General features: G+C 41.5%; 1 protein-coding gene across 3 annotated transcripts in view; it reads right to left on the reverse strand.

Annotated features, from left to right (window-relative positions):
- ATP8A2 (ATPase phospholipid transporting 8A2) overlaps window positions 1-18,326 on the reverse strand; it is a 334,991-nt gene that overhangs the window by 296,220 nt on the left and 20,445 nt on the right. For all 3 annotated transcript variants that reach the window (XM_050897554.1, XM_050897547.1, XM_050897563.1), the window contains exon 3: window positions 9,885-10,029. In XM_050897554.1, the coding sequence (XP_050753511.1) occupies window positions 9,885-10,029 (145 nt within the window). The remainder of the gene's footprint in view (window positions 1-9,884; window positions 10,030-18,326) is intronic.

An 18,326-nucleotide genomic window follows, 5' to 3' on the forward strand; every position in this document is an offset into this window, starting at 1 on the left:
TGGCAATGTGCAGCTGAATACAGCTCTACCTTTTCCCACTCAGCCATTTAAAGCACTTCCACTCCTTCCTTGAGAATTTAGATTGACAACTCTGAGATGAACTTCACCTTCAGACTGATCATGATAAAGAAAACAGGACCTCCTTGAGACACATGTGGTCTCATTTCCAGGGGTGATGAGAACAACAAACTGTCCTTTCCCTAGGCAGCATTCACCCACAGCTATCCTTTCCACAGTTCACATACTTGAAATACTCCCAAATCCAAGAGCTGAAGAATAAGTATTGCTTGATGTTAGCGCTTTTAACACGCATCAGTTCGCAGGAGCAATTACTAAGAAAGCCAGGCACAGACATCTGAACCACAGCAGAGGGGCTGGGTAATTAAAGTGAATGTTAAGGATTTGAACTCTTCTCTCACCAAACAGGCTTTATTTCCATTAACACATACAAGAGATCAGATGCCCCATAACAGAGAAGGAAGAAAAAATAATAAAAAACCCAAGATGATCTGCTTCAATTAAGGGCCCAAATACTGTCTTCAGTGGAACAGTGTGTGCATGCTAAGGTCCTGCAGGCACATGACACTTCTTCTAATGGCAAGACTGACATCAGCTTCAGAGGTTCTGCTGTAGCTCTCAAGTACAGAAGCAGTATGAACACAAGCTACCTCCAGACAGTCATCATTGCTGCAGGAGGCACAGCAGCAAGCTTTACATATTTCAAGCGATATTTAACTACATTAACACAAAAACCAACATGCAATTATTACACTGCATACAGAGAAAGCTCATGCATAGGAACACCTCACCAACAAACAACGCTGCCATGCAGAATACTGGCTAGGCTGTTACAAATCCAAGTGTCACGAACAATGTTTTTAGCAGTTGCATGCGTATGACAGTGAAAGATCATCTACCTCATTGCCTATATAGAAGATGGTGTATTTTGATCATGAAACTCACTGAAGATACATAAAATCAATTGTTTACAAATTCCCCAAAGAACACATCATTAAAGCTTGTAACGAGCAATTACTTATATGCCTATGCAATGATTATTGGTTGACTGGAAACTAGGTCCTAAACAACCAGTGTTGGTTTATTATAGCAGGCAGCAATTTCTGCCTGAACCAATGCAGCCCCTTATTTAATTGAAGGGCCTCGCTCTGTCAGATAAATACTTGAGACTGCAGCTCCTGCGGAGGACGACTCCAGCCAGCAAGGGTTTCACCGCTCTGTATATGGCCTGTATGCTTCTGTCAGCTAAGAAAAGGGTATGTGGTGCTTAAATACTCTAGACAGTTTGAGACAGACTCTGAGCTCAGGTCAGAATATAGGAGTGTAGAAGGAGCAAGACTTGCTCTTGCACAGTAAAAAGTGCAAGACTTGAATTCTACAAGATATTATTGCTTAAAGCTTGCCAGAGCAAGGCAAAGAACCAAGAGCCATCACATTAGAATATCTGTCACCCAGCTCTGGAGCAACCACTGTCCATAGTCCAAGTGCCTGTTTTGTTTCCATCTTTTCCTGCACTCCTCTACAGTTTCTCTATAACTGCAATGACATCTTACACATACAAGCTCATATATCATCAAAAGATAAAACAGGTCTTAACTCTGTTTAAAGGACATTCTTCTGCCTAGCCACTGACACATCAAACCCTGAAAGATTTCCCAACAAGTTGCAATACTGTAGAAGAGGAATAAATCTGTTGTCCTAAGTTATCCACACAGACAACGAAACTGATTGGGAGTATTCAAATATATTAGAATTAATCCATTTGAACTTTGGGAGAAAACACTTCTAGCAGGTTCAAATTGCAGTGCCCAGTAACTTTGTGAAAACTCTTACCAGTGGGACAGTTTTCATCTCAAGGACCTCACCACTTCCCCACATGTTTCTTAGCACAAGGATTCCTCATTTATAGGATGGGCTCCCACCAGAAGCAACTAAAGGTACCACTGCATGTTTGGAAGACTTATTCTTCCCTTGCTTTGTAACAGGAGGAACTGATCACATCTTAGAATGAGCCCTCTTTTCTCAAATCATATGATTTGGGGAGAAGATTGTTTCATACAGGTTTAAAAGACTCAGGACATATCAAGCCAGCCCACTAACTCCCCCGCAGGTCAAGTTCCACCATAACTTGTTTTTTGTGGGCCAGGATGGTTTGCATCAGCTGTAATATGAATCTAAAGCTCTAATCTAAAGCTCTTCTGAAGAACGGTTTACTTCAAGTTACATTCAAGACCTCATACACAACCAAATTAAAAAAAAAAGTAGACAGCTGTCAGCTAGACAACCAACCACTGAGGTTTAGGAGTGTTTTTACACAAGGGGAAATCTAAATTAGCACAGACATCTTAAATATATTCTTACATCATTATTTTATAGTAATGCACATCATTAATGTGTGCTACACTAAAACCTAATAAAAAGGCAGGGTGGTAAGTGCAATATTCATTGATTACCTTTGCTTCTGCTGGCAAGTAGTATTATCTACCCTAACACACAAGTTCCATTTCAGGTGCAAGATGTTTAGGATGACAAATTCAGCTCAGCTGAGCTATCTGCACTTCCTTAGAAGCTGCATCAGCAACAAGCTTATCTTCAAGTGCTTTATTTTGGTTTTCTTTGTATAGACCATTGTTAAGACAAAAGTACATGACAATGCACTATGAACTGTTGTCCACTGAAGCATGACAGCCTTATTACTCTCTAGTTCAGTAAGATCAACTCCTAACCATGTAAGGATTTTTCAGAATTTCTAACCTACAGTATCTTGTGCCAAATTGCCCCAGTATCAGCAGGACTTCTGCCAAACATAGGCAGTGAAAGACTGCAAAAACTAATGTAATTGATGTTGCCAAAGCAAGTATTACTTCCACTAGAAAGGCCTCCTAGAGTAGTGCTCATGGCAGTCTTAATACAGAGCAGGCATTAGCACAACTGCTTACGCTCAGTTTAACCTAAAAACAAGACCCCGTGGTCACATTTAATAGAAGTGATAGCATTTGTGCTTCCAAATCCTGTACCGTTGAGGCCTTTCCATTTGTTCTCTATTCATGCAGCCCTACAGAAAGGCAAAGAGACTCCTGGCTATTTTTCAGTAACAAATACAGTAGACAAAGACTGTTTAGAAACAGCACTAAAAGCTCTGTAGGCATGATATTGTTTCAGCATGCTCCGACATTGTCAGGTCATCACTATAGAAATATGCCCTTGCTTTTCAATGGCCCAGCTGACAAGTACAACTCAATAAAATAGAGCTGACGAACAGTTAACCTAGAAATACTACTGTCTAACAAAGGAAGTTTAGTACCACATTCAGTTACTGTGCAAACCCCAAACAGGCTTCACAGTCACCACACAGCATTGATATGAAGATGACTTAAAAAAAATCAAAACAAGTTACATAAGTTGCTAGCTGTCTAAAAGCCAGAGTGCTAACTTCAGTTTTAATTCCAAGTGTCACCACAACTTAAGCAGCTATTGTTCTAGTGACAAGCAGTGGGGTGGTAGAAGAAATGAATATTACATTTTTCTCAAAACTTAACAAATATCTTCACAGTCCACAGAAACTATATGGAAAGCAGTTATTACAGTTCTTAAGCTCTATTTAGGTCAACTTAAGAGAATTTCTTACTCTTGTACCCTTTTCTACAGACCACCAGCAGTCATAGACAGTGAGGTCTGTAGCACTCAGCAGAAGACTATACACACAACTCTAAACAGCAGGAGACTTCAGAAAGTGTGATCTATTGTACATGCCACCTCTAAGTCCTGAAAGACATCTGCTTTGACTCTACCCTCACTCAAACTACACAGGAATCACCACAAAAAATTTAGTCTCTTCCTGTTCACATATTTCTCTGGACAGAGATCACCAACAGTAGAGGAGTAAGTAGAAACACAGAGTCACAAGGGAACACATACTGCTGAGTATGGGCCAAAATTTATTCAACAAATATGTGGGAAAGCAGCTTTGTTTCCATGAAGTCAGACTGCATTTAAGCTTTGGCTCCAGTGTCTGAAAGTTGCTTAAATAGCGACTTTATCTAAAAAGAGGAAAAAGACCCAGTTTAATTCCCTGCTGTGTTGTTACTGCTGATGTATGAAATCCATCATGATGCAAAAAAAAAAAACCAAACAAAACTATTTCAGGATGCCAGGGAGCTCAGCATGCAGCAGGTGGAAGGGCACTAGAACACTATCACATCTGGTTTTTTTCATCCAGACATTTCATCCAGGCAAAACTCAACAGTTTAACTGCCCAGGGGCTCTGGCCCGAGGAGTAGCCCCCTAAGACCAAAGATGCAGTAACTTCAAATACATTGGCACAATCTGGAAACACATCAACAGCAGGCATAAAATACCAGTTGTTACTTTTAGTGAGTTTTAATGGCTAAAATAATCCTTCTACAGCTGTACCCAAGCCTTTTTCCATTGTGACAGATTACAGTATCAGCAACAGCTGCATTGCAGGAAAATTAAGTTTTTGCTTATTAACGAGAAGTACGTAACATTGAGTATTTCTTTTCAGTTAAGAACAGTATCTACCTAGAACTGAAAAGAGTTAAGAGGATTAGTTTAATACATGATTAGACTTGTACTCTTCAGCATATAATAATACATCCCTTCTTTGAAGAATTCCAAAATTCTTTTCTGCAGTCAAGCAAGCGATCTGTTCACGTGACAACAGAAGAGATTACCAAATGTAATACAAACACTAGTACAAATGGCCACAGTGTCTGAACTCTACCAAGAATAAATTGAACACAAGTAGGGGCAGTTCTACCTAAAGAGCAAAGGTACATTTTAGTGTAAGAGGAATGCTGTCTACAGTGTTAAGTGCTGATAAATGCACTTGCACATAGCAGACTACCATTCACATTTTCAATCGCAGATCATAGTGAACACTACTTGGGATATTCATGTTACAGGGGTCAATATTAATCGGCTAGTGACACCAGCAACTCCTATTTCAGCAGCAGGGACTCACTGAGCACCAGTGAGAACCTCCCCACACATTCAAAAAGCATTAACACCTCTAAATCACAAGTGGCTTCTACAGTACTTATTTACAAGCCAAGAAAGCAATGCACTTTGCTTCATTTAATGCAACATACAGCTGAAATTAAAGAACAATTCAGACTGCGCCTACAATTTTGTCACCAGAAAGCATCCTGCAGACACTGATGGGACAGTCTGGGACTACAGATAAAAAGCCTGTTTAACAAAGGACTTGTGCTACTAGAAGCCTTGCTAGTCTTCAGTGCTAAATTCCTAGTGGTGGTGCTTCTGCCTTACAAAATGAGAAATTCATTCTCACCAGTTTGCTTGAGTTTTAAGACCCTGTACAGTTTAAAAGTGAACAGTGAAGGCTTTTTCCTCATTATCTTTTCTAGCAGAATTTAACTTTTGCCTGTATAGAAGACAAGCCTCTGAACTGAGGCTTTTCTGGATATCAGAAAGCATCTTTTGGCACCTCCCTAATAGATTAAGCCACCAAATTCTGTTCTGATGAGAAGCTTTTCAACAAGAACATTAAAATCATACAAGTAGAATTTTGCCCTTCCTGACTGCTGCTCTGCCCCTGACCTCCCACTCAAGCCACATACTGAGACTGAACTCAGAGTCCTGATTCAGATCTAAGTCAGACTTGCACCAGGATGCACTACCAGGCCTTGAATATAAGAATATTACATAGAACAACAGTTACAACAGCAACTGCAATGTACTTTGTAATTGTCTCCAAATTTTCTAATGTCCTTAAAGTTATTCAGGAAGCACAAAAGTACTGAAATCAAGAAACCAGAAGTTCGAACTACTTTTGCAACAACATTAACACATGCAACAAGCGAGGGGCTCAAATCACTTAAATGGTGATTTTTACTGTATGCACTGGAAGAAAGTTTCAGTACAGTACTGTTACACATTCAGTATAAGCCACTGATGTCAGAGTAGATTCCTGTATTAATAAGAATCATCAAGGAATTGTATTTACACGAAAGCCAGATCTGTAGAACATTCTCACTTTAAGCAAAATAAACCAGTCTCCACCGAGTATACATTTGGAAAAGTATTCATGCCATTAGTCTGGCGATCTCAGAAGTATTGACACAGCATTCAAACCCCTATCATCACACCCCATCTGTATCCCTGTGTTTTTACAAGGCAATAGGCAAGTTTGTTTTCAAACTATAAAATAAAGACTTCTGAGTCACCTCTTCCACCATTCAGGTAATCACATAAATCAAACTTAGTAATAAAGAGCTATGGTTTAAGCAATCAGGCAAACTCAGGTAGCAAAAAACCATTTCAAGTCAAAACCACCAGACAAGCTGGCACTTCTGCTAAAGTTATTTTCACACTGTGCTGATCCACTATGTAATGAGTGTACAAACTACCATAATCACTCACACTGAATCAAGCCAACAACAGAAGAGTTAGAGGTTGGAAACATTAATGACCCACTACCATTTTGTGTTTCACACCTGAATTAGAAGTAAAAGCCAGTATTTTAAAGTGCAAAGAAAGCCTTTTGCCACAGCACATTGGAAGGCAGGGGAAAAAAAATGCTGGCTGGGGTCTCTGTAGAAGCTTGACTACTATCTCACACTGTCTGTAGCCAGGGATGTCTTTGGTTTATGACAGCTGTTAGTAGACTTCAACCTCCAGATGCAGAATGCCTCAGAGTAGATTATAATTATTGCCTTTAAGTCGCATAGTGTATGGTGTGGCTGGAAGTTTTCAGTACATAAATGTTTCATTTCTTACTGAACTTAAAGTACAGAAGTGCTCCTATTAGACACATTTAAGCTATGTATATTGAACAAGTCAACACAGGTACTAGTTAGCTTTCATAAAAGCAAACATACTTAATACCACAACTACAGCTGTGTTGGACAAAGTAATTATATTTGTTCCATTTTTTACATATTTCAAAGCTTCTACAATGCTTCAGCTGAAAATGGAACGTCACTCACCTTTTATTAAAAGGTCCAAAGAGTTACACATACACAAAGTTTTTCACACTGAACACAGTAGAGATGAAAACAGCTTCTAATGCAGGTAGAAGACATGTTCCTACAGAAGGAATCACTGCTGCTGCAGTGTAACAAAGAATGGTGACAGCCATACACACACATGTAAAGGACCAAGCTAAATGCAGCCTACAACACAAAGCACTAGGTTTTGAACTAGTTTGCAACAAAGTTTGAAGAGCACAAAAAAAGTTTAGCCATTGCTCTACAAGTTGTCATAGTCTCACTTATTTATACCACAAAGCCTGGGGAAAGAGAAAACAGTTCTTCCTTCTACATCCTCACACTTTAAGACTTTTGGAAGCGTTAGTGCCATCTTGCCATCCACTTAGTTTTTGCAATAGCACTACATACTATTTGAAAGTGGTATTAGGGAATTATCTATTTTGCTTAACTTGTACCAGTGTTTTTTAATTTTGGACTTACAACTTTTTCCTTTTGCTCCCACATACAAAAATAAGATTTCACTTTTAACAGTGCCTCTCTCCCCAAAAAAGTTAAAAATCTCAAGATGTTTAGAACATCTTAAACGAAAAGCCATACCACAGACCTACCTTCCCCCACCCTCTGCACCTCCATTTCTTGCTGTATTTTGCTTAGTTTTGAGCAAGCTATTCCACACTACCCCTTAATTTGGAAAACTTCCTATGAACGTTCACAAATTCCCACTGTTGTTCAGAGAATCCTTGATGCCTACCAAAAAGGTGATGGTCAGAAGTCACACAATTTACAATAAACTGTTTTATTATCATCTCCTTCAGTTTAATTTTCCATAAGCCCTCATGTACAGGTGTTTATCCGCTTACACAGCGCCTTGCTCTGTGGTACAGTGATGCTTCCTATGGGAGACAATACATCTTCAAATCCAATGGCACTAAGAAATCCAGAAGCTGAACGCAGTAAGTAAGAAAGTCCAAGGGCAATACAGAACTGCAGCTCCTCAAGAGAAACTCTTACATAAGCAATGAGTAAAACCACCACTCATACTCCACACAAGGCACCCTTACTCAGATATCACAAGCTGAAGTCACCTTTGCCTTCATTCCCACTGGGCTGAGGGAAGAAGGCTAATCCAGAGGATGGAGAGTGCACAGCTGAAGCCCGTCACCCTTTTAAAAGTCAGAGAGATCAAAGCTTTATTACTAAGCAGCAGCAAGTTATTATAAAGTGAACTTAATTTCTTAATTTCCAAGTGACACTAAGGAGCTAAGATCCCTAATCAGGTAACGCAAACATCTCTACTTTCCCACTACACTACCTACATTTTGTCCTATCCCTCACACACCAATACTCCTCATGACTCAAGCTGCCCTTGTCAGGAGGCAAAGCTGCAAAAAGCTATTGAAAAAATTACTGCTACCAGGGGATGGCTTCCAGACAGTGAGTTGGACACAACAGCTCTCAGGTGTTGGTAACAGCACTATCAGCAACCAGTTCTTTGTAGGAGAGTCACACACTACTTTTTCATAAGATTAAGCCAGATCAGAACAGAATCCTTTCAGGAAAGCCTAAACTACAGATTCTGCCAACCCTCTATTCCCTGCTTTTCTTTCTGTAAAGCAGGAAAAGTACAAGTAGGCTATCCACAGAAAACAGTTGAACTCAGCTCATAATTAGTCAAGAAAAAATAAAAATAAAGCGAGAAAACATCCAGTGTTTCTGCCCACGTAGAAAAAGACACTAAGAAAATCTGTCATTTTAACTGCTCCTAAACCATAGGCTTTCCCAGACAAGTATATATAATAAGTCAAAGTTGAGGAGAAAATCCTGTATAAATAAGTTGCTGCACTACCTGGGACACCAGCATCCTTCCAGAGGATATTCTTAGAATTGCCCTTGATAATACACACAATAAATCAGCTAATGGAAATCATTATTTCAGCAGGATATAAAATTCTTCTTTTCATGAAGACACTCATTGTGTAAACCGTTCTTTGAACAATAACCCAAACATCTGCATTAACAAAACAGAAGCCTGCTAAATAACACTCCTCCTCAGCCATGACAGGAGCCATCTGTTCACCTAGCTAACCCAGCTAACCCCAGGCAAGTGTGGCAAGCAGTGCCACAACTTGCTTATGTTATGCATCCTCACGCTCCCATGTTTCAGTGCACATTATTTGTGTTTCCAAACTGCAATAATATGGCATTAATCATACCAACAGAAGTCTTAAACACACATCCCTACAATGAAAGGCTCCAAATGCCAAAGAAAATTGCCTCTGGTCTTCAATTAAAACACACAAGTGGACCATAGCCTTGTATGCATGGGGATGTGAGTTTGTAAACTCCGTAGTTACTCTTGTCCTGTTAGACTTACTTTTTCTTTCCTTCCTTCCTAATTCTATACTTTTATTATACTTGGTCTGTTCTTACAACTGGGTGCTACTTTTTAAGAGAACACTCCATGGAGTTTACATAGTGGATTTATCCACATCTCACACTAAATTTTCATGGATTAGCCCTCGTGTCCAGGAGTGCTACATTAGGTCCTGTTATTCCAAAATTCAGTGGCCCTACTGAAGTGAAGACCTTTTCACGCATCCTACCCATGCAGCTCTACGAGCTCCCTGCTCTCACTGCTGTTGATACAAGCAGCTGACCCCTTGCTGCTGGATCCCTCCCTCCTTCCTGCCTCTCCCCTGTACCACGAGCCAGACCCTGGTGCCCACTGCAGGCAACAGACCCGGCTGCCTCGGCAGAGACACAACTTACTGTGTTGAGACCAGGTCCGGGCAGGGACAGGAGGCATGGAGAGGGACCAGAGCCCTCCCTGCCCACGGCTGCGGCGTGGGCAGGCTGCCGCCTGGAAGGGGAGAAGCACGGATTGCTTCGTACCTGACCCAGTTGTCGCGGAACTTGCTCTGCTGGGGCTGGTTCAAGTAAATGGTGCGGGCTGGTGCCTCGTCCAGGTCCGCCGAGGACGTGGCTCCGGACATCTCATCATCCGCCTTCTTATAGCCCGAGGGGGAACAGACAGGTCCTGCAGGGAGAGCGCAGAGGGGAGGCGGTCAGCGAGGGGCCGCACCCGCCAGAGCCGGGCCGGCAGCTCCCGGCGGGCCCGCGCCGCGGGGAAGGGCCGGGGGCGGGCGGCGAACGCCGTCTGCGAGCGCACCCTCCCCGGTGTTTACCACGGCGGAGGCTCATAAATAATGGCTGGCCGGGGAGGGGGCGGCGGGGCCCGCCCGGAGCCAGCTGGCAGCGGGAAGAGCGCCGGGGCCCGCGCCCCCCGCCCCGCCCCAGGGCCGCGGGGAGGGGCGCAGACCCCGCACCGCCCCCGGGAGCGCCGCGCCCGCCCCCGGCCCCACGGCGGCGGCGGCAGCAGCGATACCGCTGCCGCCTGTGCCGGGCCGGCACCGGCGCGGCCCAGCTCCCGCCAAAAGCCGGCTGGCGGGAGCCGAGGGGCCGGCGGCCGGGGCATCCCCCGCCTCCAAGCTTTGCAGGCTCCGGCGTGGGACAGCCCACGAGGGGAAGGAGGGACGGTGGGCAGCCAGCGGCAGCGACACCCGCCGCACCGCCGCGGGGCTCCAGGTCCGTTCAGTGCCTCGGTGCTACCTACCCGCACGCACCGCATCCCGTGCGTCCGAGCCTAAATCCACACGCACGGAGCAACGCATCCCTGCCTGACCTCGCCCGGGCCCCCGCGGGCGCGGCGAGTTACATACGTGTCTGCTCAGCAAGCTGCCTTCTGCCTGTGGCACTATCCACCGAGCATCCCATACAGCGTGGCCACGGCTGGCGCTGGCTGGAGAGAGTTTGTACTCAAAGATAAGACTCCGTTTTAGACTGAAAAGAGCAAAAAAACTTTTTGCTTTACACCTGCAGATTCAAAGCTGAAATCTTTGACTTGCTTAAAATAATTTTTGTCTCCAACTGGTCTGGAGTGAATTGAGTTCTATGAAGCATTGTTTAGCTTTGCATTAAAAGCAAGCCAAAATATAAGGGAAAGGAGCTAGCTATTTCCTCTGTCAAGCCTCAAAATATTAAAGTTGTTGGAGACAGATTTATTGCTTTCCCGTTCCATTCTGAGCCATGGAGATACTTTACATTACTTGAGCTGTAAATATATTAGATAAGAATATCAGTTTATTAAATAAGCCATGGATTTGCAAGCTAGCACAGGTGGCTCTAGACAAGAATAAGAACTTGTTCCATAAGAATCTAGTAAAGGTGTTATTTTAAGGTTATTTGAAAAGTCCATTCAAAGATAACATTGAGAAACAACTACTGTAAAGCCAAACCCAGCAGCTACTTCTGATTTCTGTGCAAAGCTAAGATCATACTGCAACAAACCATGATCTGATCAGACAGTGGCTAAACAGGACTCTTTCAATGAATGGAGGAGACACCCCTGAAATTACGTCCTTCTTAACTACAGCTTGAGGGAAAACTTCAGTCCTAATACAACCTTAATATATTGAACACTTAAGTTCTCACACATTACCAGTACTTGTCTTTTTATAATAGAATGTAGGTCTAAACTAACATCCTACTCTTTCATCCCAGACTTCCCCAATGATTGATTATTGCTAGTGCAAACAGGCTCTGTATCCTCTAGACATTAGCCACTGGAGGGCAACATTACCCACTCATCTTCCAATATAGTCCAGTTACAAAAAAAAACCCCAAACGCTTTGCAATGCTAGTAGCCAGCCAATAAAGCTAACGTAACTAACAAACTAATACGCTTTCAACAGCACTGTCTCTTGCCCAAGGCAAGTGTTGCACATACTGAACTCATACTTTGGAGACATTAAGCTGAACTTGTAAGTGTGAGGCTAATTAATTGATTTTTCTTTCATTTCAGTTGACACTAATTCAGACAGCAAAAATATGCCAACTTGATAGTATTTACTTTGTGAAAAAGGACATAAGTTTAGGAAGTGAAATATGTAAGACTATACATTATGCAAGACTATGCCATTATAATACTATATTAGGTTACTCAGCCTGAAGAAGCTTGCCACAACAGAGGACCTCTCAACCTTGCTGAGTGGGTCTTTTCCCCTTCAGAAAAAGAGAGCTAAGAGCACTACTGGATACTTGCTGTTCTTTCCCATTGATTTCATGTTGTGTAACTGCAAAGGAGATCAAACAGTACTCTTAAGAGCATTAAGTGCAAGGAAGCAGCTTTCATCTGTTTTCCTAGTCAAGCTGCAGAACAGAAGTGCAATTATTCTAGAACAAACATGCTGTAAAAATTTGATTTTTTCAAAGACCTTATTTGTTTCACTTTTTCATGACTCCCTCTGATGCTTGAAATCCTCCTGCTGACTAGTTCTCTTTACTGCCAAGTATCTTGAAGCTATCCCACAACTTTAAGGATTAACTGAGTCAATACAGCTGATAAAGTTCAGAGGTATTTAGGTTTACCTAATGCACTATGCTCTTGGCTGCTTTCTCCAAGATAGATGCCCCAAGGACAATAGCATTTATTTTATTCTTTAGATGCACTGAAATATTTTCAAAGCAGACTTGTGAGCGTGTAGAAACAGCTGTACTAAGAAGGTTTTCATTTTTGAAAGTGGCTCAAGTCAGCTACTTCAACTCTTAGTGGAATAAGCCTCATTTTGGAAGATTATCCAGTAATCCCGCCTATCAATCAGGAATGTCTTCCACCTCCCTCCCCTGTTACTAAGAAGATCACACCCAGAAGCCTGCAGACACAGTGACCTATGCATGTAGATGCACAGTGACTGGCTGTAGATGCATTTAGAAAGGTTAAGGAGCCCTGGGCTTCTGAGGGGCTCCTGGTAGGCAGCAGTCCCAGAGGCTACACCACCTTCAGAAGGCATCCCCCTCAAGGAGACCTGACCACATACAGACCATCGCTTCAGCCACATGAAAGCAACTTCACCTCTGCTCCTTGTTTCAGAAAGGCTATGGATAAATACAGCACAGGTTTGACCACCTCCAACAGTGGTGGAACTTAAAACTGAAGTCTGAGCAGCTCTTACTCAGTAGTGTTTACTTCCCTGTATCCAAAGGAATCAGACTCATTGACTTCACTTTAGGGCACACCAACTTTTCACTCTGGGAAGGTTTCTCTCCCACAAGACCTGCATCTTCTGTTATTTGCCCAAGGACTTGCAACACTGCTACACAATTTATCTTGGATAAAACTATTCATGCTTCAAGGAGCATATTAATGGTAGACCATTGTACCTCATAGCCTGTTCATTTAGTATGTTTAGCTACATCAGACTTTGGATCTTGTAACTGCATTGATCTTAAATCTGTATCATCTCACATATAATGAATTTACATTCATCTATATACAGGATAAGTGTGATGTTTAGAAGACAAGACAATTTCATAAGAGGAAGCTGATTCTACAAGAATAACCTAGCATGGTTTTGGTGTGCTAGTAGGGCAGCTCTCTTCACTTGCTGAAGATGTCATTTGGCTCAGCTCGTGTCTCCTGAGCTCTGCTGTTGGTCTTCCTAGTCCTCTTCCCAGTATTTCTCCCCCCGAAATCATGAAAATCTGTCACCAGTGTCACCACCTACTCTGCTCTCAGCTTGGTAACTTGTACTTCAGGGAGAAGAGAAAGCAGAATTTTTGTACTGGCCAAAAGTTGTCAGGAACAAAATCAAAATATGTCATTAAGTTATTATTCCCACTCATCTTCAGGAAAGAAACCTTGAAAAATCCCAATCAACTTGAGTAGAGCAGAAACCATAAAAAAGTAAACAAGAGAACCTAACATAAAAAAACTCAGGGGATACTTGCAAGCCAGTCTACCCATAGGTATTCTGTGAAAGTACTAAAGAGCTAGTAGAGCAGCATGATTATTAGAGTAAAACACTGATTACTACCTGTTTTTACGGAACTTAGATCCTTATGAAATTTAAACAGTGTCCAACACATCTGGCTTCAACTCTGAGGCACAAGACACTTACTGCAGGAGTCTAATACTGTTTCCCACTGTGCTTTACAAGTTCCATGAGTCAGACTTGAGTTATAAACTCCCTTTTATAAAGCCCATTCGTTTCTTCAAGGCTCTTACTTCACACTATTTAACAAGTTTATTTTCTAAAAAAAAGATGGGATTAAAGCTTGACAAAAATATCAAGAGATTTTATAGCTTTCTCTCATCATTAAGAGAAACCAGCCTTGATGCCCTGACAAATTCACATTGCATTTGTTACCACTTGAAAAGCAACAAATTATAATTTAATACTCTTACTTCACTGGGCCTGCCAAGATGACATTTTCCATGTGTACATTTCCTTAATGTCTGCTCAGTAATAATCCTAGCTTCTCTATGATTGAGTAAATAAAGTGTTGTGAATTCTGTAGTATTTTTAAAGATGAATCATTTGGGATGCTTGCCAACTGTCAGAAGTCACAAGAGAACTCCTACTGAAATTGTATCACTTTTCTCTTAAGTAGATTAGCGAGCTAGTTACTACTTCTGCCTGTCTTGGAGAGGTGCTTGATGGCTAACATGCATTCCATTTTTAAGAATAAGTGATAACAGAGCAATCAAGCACCTCACCAAGACAACAGAACCACAAACTATGAGAAACAGCAGGTTTGTAATGGAGAAGTTCACCAGACAAGCTTCATCATGTCAAGTTTAGAACCTAAAGCAATACTAAAGGGTCACAGCCAAGAATCATCCTACCTATTTTGCACACTGTTTGCAGGACTAGGATCTAGTGGAAGAAAGGACACTGAGCAAAAGAAGCTGACCCCACTTGAGCAGAGTTGGACTCCAGAGGTCCTTTCTAACCTCAGCTACTCTGTGATTCTAAGCTTAGACAGTCACAAGTCAAAGCTTAAGTGGCCATACAGAGTTCCTTGTGTCCCCCCAACTGTATTAAGTGGCAGTTTTCAATTAAGAGACATTTGAAAGACAGCTTTCCTCAGAGTGAAAGAGAGCGCCTCACCAAAAGCCTCCAAACTTAGTCATTTACGGAACACGTGGTGTTCTTGTTATAGGCTTAGCCTCAAAGAGTGAGCAAAGTGAATATCTGAGAAGTTAGGACCCATATTTAGAGAGGTGGCAGACAAGTTTGGACTTTTGCCTGCACTGAAATACAAAGTCTGCTCTTAACAAGCCACCCCAGATTCAGTGACTCATCACTTTCTTGGGATAACATCCTTTTCATAGGATTACCTTTACAAACCGAGTACCAAAGATGACATCAAATGAGAATTTCTGCAGTTGAGAATTGTCAACAAGTTCATATATAAACAGTGACTTTGAAGCTTGGCTAAGTGAGTTGTTTTTACCTGAAATACATTCTTTCTTGCACTATGTCATTAGCTGCCTTCACTGTTCAACAGAAAAGCACTTGAAAGTGAATCTAAAAGTGCATAAAGGTAAGAGTTCAGACAGAGCACAGGACGCTCTCACAGGAGATGCAGCTACCAGGTCCTCCAGGAAAGCTTTCTTCCCACCAGGACTGGGATACCTTAACCTTGAGTTATAACCAGTTCATGTGAAAAAACTTGATGAACAGCATTAAGGTTTTATTTTTTAGAATTTAGAAGACTTCTACAGTGTTTCACAGTGTAAGATTGTAGGCAAGTGTTCTGACATACTCAAGTCGGAAGAAGGGAAGTTCTGGAATAATTTCATGGAGCTTTTATATTGTAGCTCTTCTATTATCAAGAATAATTTTAATCATGTTTCCTTCTTTGTAGATATATGTCCTGCAAAGTAAGATGTCCTTAGATCATCTGCATGCAAGTACCAGGATTCATAACAGCAACAGCCTTGAAGTTAATACTGCAGTTGCAAAACACATCTCACATCTCTCAAGAATTAGGCAAGACCTGCTCTGCTTGCAGTTATTGGAGATATAATGGCTCTTTCATTTGCTAAAGGAGAAGCAAACATGGCACAGTATTCCTGCCCAGATGGCATTTACCCTATATCTTAGGAGTAAAGCAAGTTGCATCAAGAAAAGAAGGTATTATTTTCTAAAAAAAATATTGCTAAATAAATATATATTTAGTAGTTGGGTTTTTTAGATCTGTTTTAGTTCAAGCTGTTTTCAAGTTCTGTAAACAGCACCATGGATGTTACTAACATGCATCTTTCAGAAACTTAAAGCTTTCAGCAGGTACAGTTAAAAAGTCTGGTATTCAATTAACTTTTGATCATGGAAACACAATCAATCTCGTCAATTTTAATAGGCAGTTATAAAGCAGAGGGGAAGAGGATAGCTTTCCTCAGCTTTCCCAAGGGAGTTCCTTGGGGTTTGAGGCCAACCAGAACTTCTTTAGAGACCATTTACTAAAAACAATCTTTTATATGTGATAGTAACAAGTATAAAGTTTCCACAGGAATGCAAGTGGTGAGTAGGAAGAAGGAGCAGAGATTAGAGTACTGTATATTTTAGTCTAGGACTTCACAAGCACTGAGCTTCTGCTCTAGTAGTGTCTAACAGGTTAGAGGGCAAAGAGTTACCTAAAGAGGGAATGGTGTCAGTTTTGCTAACATGAGGGCTATGCATAAGCCGTTAAAGTCTTTTTAGACTGGAATACTAACATTCAGTGCTTCAGTCTAGGATAACAAGGAGGCCATGACAAATTCTAGTGACAGAACATGGCTGCTACCTACAACATACATAATACATGAGAGAACACATGTACACAACCCTTCAGAGTATCATCAGGAAATGCTTGTGACACTGGAAGCAAGAGCCATCCCTCCATCTCCATCATCCCATGCATTAGGAACCCCTCAATAGGCCTTTTACACTAATAGGATGAAATGCTTGCCACCATGCAACACTAACAAAGTGGACAACAAATTAGTACTGTTAGATGTCTGCATTAGCATTTCAGTAATTGGGTGACTACTCAGTCAGATCAAGCCCCTCCAGTTACAACCTTGTGCAGTAAGACACAAAAGCAGCATTATATGCAGTCCCAGGGAAGATACTGTTTTTCTTACAGGCTAGAAACAATATAAAACAGAAAAGTTGGAAGTGAACTTGGTTCTGACACTATAACTGATCGGTACATTCTCCAAATGCCTGTAATTGTTGGTTTGGGTTTTGGTGGGGTTTTTTTTATTTTTAAGTACTTGCATGTTCCAGCAGAACTACCAGGATACGGAGTGAGCAAAACAACATCAGATTAGAGTTATTTCACAAGATCTTATTCTTAAAAGTTAACCTGAGTTTACGTCTGTCAACAGCTAAAGCTACAGCGGAAAAACCTTGTGTTCAGGTCAAGCAACTTGAGATTGCTATGGAACAGTCCTACTACAAGGCAAGCTTGGGACTTAGAGCTCTCAGATAACCCCTCTGTTCAGGTCAGAAAACAAAAAGTATCCATACTTTTGTAGCAGATGTTTTAGAGATGCACAGCAAGGAAGAAAAGCTATTTTATGCACAGCAGAAAGTCAGATTTGAAGATAGGAATTTTTTTCTATGCTAGATACAGACCAATAAAGAAATTGAGACTCAGATGAAAACAGCAGCCGCTAAAAGGATATTAAGAGTAAATAAAGCTTCAGAAGCATGATGAGAGGACTGAACAAAGGAAGCTTAGAAGCTTATTTTCTGAACTCCAAGATGCAAAGAGAAAGTTGTCATCAATCAAGCTAACCCAGATATCACAAAGGAAATTAAACAGACACAGGTCTGTAACTTCTCTCCTTTTCTCTTCATAGCTATGCAATGTGTATAGATTATCAAAGTTAACAAGACAAACAGAAAAGTTAGCCAATGTGATAATGCTCATGGATTTCAGAAGTTGCTTAAAACTCAAGAGTAGTTGCCTGTAAGAGTAGACAGTGAATTGTTCTGCAAGAGAAGCTGCCCTGCAGGAGCAGCTTCTATCAAGCTTCTCTCTGAGAGAAGCTGTGATGCTGAAAAGAGGTTACTTGTCAACCTACTCTGAGACCAATCTGGGGGATAATTTAATCAGTCAAAACCACAAGACAGGTGAGTGGCCACTAGTTTGGGCTTTCTTGCTTTGAAGACTGGAGAGCTACGTGCAGCTTACAACATGTGTCAGTCTTAAAGAGATACATTAATCCAGTCTTCAGGAATATATAAATGTTAAAAATCCCCCAGTACAAACACCTAACAGTGCACTTCAGGGGTCAGTGCAAGAAGTGCTGCTATAAATTGGGAACTCAGCTAAGCCAAAAGAAAAGCTTGGATATACTGGTCAATCCAAGGAGGAGTGATTTGCCAGTGAGCTGTAGCTACAGAAGAACTGCAGTGTTACAATGATGGAGAGATACTCATAGTGGTGATCATGGTGGATCAGCAGTTAATAGGTGATTGATCTATCATATTAATAGACACA

This window comes from Gymnogyps californianus, chromosome 1 (assembly GCF_018139145.2).
Source record: "Gymnogyps californianus isolate 813 chromosome 1, ASM1813914v2, whole genome shotgun sequence".
Classification (NCBI taxonomy): Eukaryota; Metazoa; Chordata; class Aves; order Accipitriformes; family Cathartidae; genus Gymnogyps; species Gymnogyps californianus.